The sequence below is a fragment of the Peromyscus californicus genome, unplaced genomic scaffold, assembly GCF_007827085.1.
Source record: "Peromyscus californicus insignis strain IS unplaced genomic scaffold, ASM782708v3 Scaffold_19__1_contigs__length_69161282, whole genome shotgun sequence".
In the NCBI taxonomy this organism is placed as follows: domain Eukaryota; kingdom Metazoa; phylum Chordata; class Mammalia; order Rodentia; family Cricetidae; genus Peromyscus; species Peromyscus californicus.
In genome coordinates, this window is record NW_026294491.1 from 203,390 (window position 1) to 205,787 (window position 2,398).

At 39.2% G+C, this 2,398-nt stretch overlaps 1 protein-coding gene across 1 annotated transcript; it reads left to right on the plus strand.

The window, feature by feature from the left end:
- Positions 1-944: 944 nt before the first annotated feature.
- On the plus strand, positions 945-2,165 carry LOC128113968 (olfactory receptor 2B6-like). The gene has a single exon (XM_052743810.1). The coding sequence runs from the start codon at positions 1,018-1,020 to the stop codon at positions 1,978-1,980; it is 963 nt and encodes a 320-aa protein (XP_052599770.1). The 5' UTR covers positions 945-1,017; the 3' UTR covers positions 1,981-2,165.
- The last annotated feature ends 233 nt before the right edge of the window (positions 2,166-2,398 follow it).

Below are 2,398 nucleotides of genomic sequence, written 5' to 3' on the forward strand. Positions count from 1 at the left end.
AGATTACATGAAAGTAAAGCATAACTGTAAGAAATCCTGTGAGAATTTCCTCATGTGGGAGTGTGACTAAATGGAAAATAATGAGACTATCTCTGGAAACTTATTTTGTAGTGTGTGTGATTTGACGTGTGTGTGTGTGTGTGTGTGTGTGTAACATATAGTTTATATTATTTGACTATTTCTTGATGTGTATATCTTGACATAAACAAAAAGGACACATTTTATACCATCAGTCTTAGTGACATTAATTCCTAATTATCCTGTGGCTAAACATCACTGGATTAAATCCACATACACATTGTCCTGGGTCCTGGAAGTTTTATCCATATTGTCTTAATTATAGTAAGCAAAAAGAGGACTCTACAATAAAAAGAAAGAATATTTGTCACCACCAACTGATACTGCCTTTCACATGTAGCAATTTCCATCTTCCATAATACAAATTATTAAGAACCTGCAGGAAAATAAGTTCAATTGTGAGAAATAATGTTCAAAATTATCTTGAGTAAATTACAAACTTAATGAAGCTTCCAGAAGGTTTCCATTTTCTTCTGTCTTAAGAGATCCAACATCTGATAAAAGTATCTTATAATACATCTTTACTATATTTGCCTCTTATTTCTTTATTTTTGTTTTGCTTTGAGGGGCTTGGGAGAGAGACAGGAGCAATGGAAAGAGACAGAGCCTCACTCTGCAGTCCGCACTGACTTTTCTTTCACATAAATCCTCTTGAGTCAGCCTTCCAAGTGTGGATTACAGGTGTGAGTTACCATGGCTGGTTCTAATTTGATTTTCTAAAATCCTTTACTTGTAAAAATTGTGGATAAAAGAACAGCTGACAGACTATATATGCCCAGCTGTTAATGCTATTTTTCTTACAGAGGAAATAAAATGAAATTATTCATTATTTTATTTGTTTCAGCATCCCTATCCAGTTTCTTTACTCCATGAAACATTAAGGATAACCAGAACCTCAAAATTCTAGTATTGATATTTTCAGTAAATGGAATTCCAACAATGAGAAGGCTCAATAGCACCCCCCATCACACCAACGGCTTTGTTTTGGTAGGCTTTTCTGAATGGCCCCAACTGGAAATGGCTCTTCTTGTGGTCGTCTCCATTTTCTATATAGTGACGCTCTTTGGGAATTCAGCTATTATCATTTTATCCCGCCTTGATCCTAAACTCCACACCCCCATGTACTTCTTCCTGGCCAATCTTTCATTTTTAGATCTCTGCTATACTACTTCTACTGTCCCCCAGATGCTGATAAATATACAGAGCCATAAGAGAAGCATCAGCTATGTGGGCTGCATAGCACAACTGTTCATCTTCCTCGGCCTGGGATCTACAGAATGTGTACTTCTCTCCATCATGGCCTTTGATCGCTATGTGGCCATCTGCCAGCCTCTTCGTTACACAGTTATCATGCACTCTCAGCTGTGCCAACAGCTGGCAGCAGTATCCTGGATAACCGGTTTCAGCAACTCTTTGGTGCAGACAGTGTTGACTTCTTTATTGCCTCGTTGTGGCCAATACCAGATAGAGAATTTCTTCTGTGAGGTACCTGCCATGCTTCGGTTATCATGCATTGACACCTGGGTCAATGAGGTAGAGATGTATGCTGCTGTGGTTGTCATAAAAGTTATCCCCCTTGGATTAATTCTTTTCTCTTACATCAACATTGTCAGAGCAGTCATAAGGATACAATCTTCTGAAGGCCGGAAGAAGGCCTTTCACACGTGTGGGTCTCATCTTCTGGTGGTCATCATGTTCTATGGCTCTGCCATCAGTGGATATGCATACATGGCACCGAGGAGCAGCTCAGCTAAACTGAAGGGCAAGCTTTTGGCACTCTTCTATGGACTCATAACCCCAATGCTGAACCCACTAATCTATACCTTGAGGAACAAGGATGTCAAGGCAACAGTGAAGAAGATACTTGGAAGAGAACAAGAGCAAGGATGGAACTTGGCTTAGGTGAAAGCAGGTCCTATCAAAATCCAGTCCTTGGTTCCATAGCAGGATTACTAACAGCCATCATTCCTTCAGCCAGAAAAACTGAGCCTGATTGTGACTACTTGTTATTGCTTATATGTAATAGTCAAATAATTCAACAAATATAAAAATAATTAATGCATGCAGATTTGAGGTAATGCTAGGTTTTGTTAGTAAATATTGTCCTGGAAAATGAACCTTTAAAATATTGTTTCTTATTACCTAACACATTAAAAGTGATGGAAGGAGTAATTTAGCAACTTTTTTTTTTTTTTTTTTTGGTTTTTCAAGACAGGGTTTCTCTGTGTAGCTTTGCGCCTTTCCTGGAACTCACTCTGTAGCCCAGGCTGGCCTCGAACTCACAGAGATCCGCCTGGCTCTGCCTCCCGAGTGCTGGGAT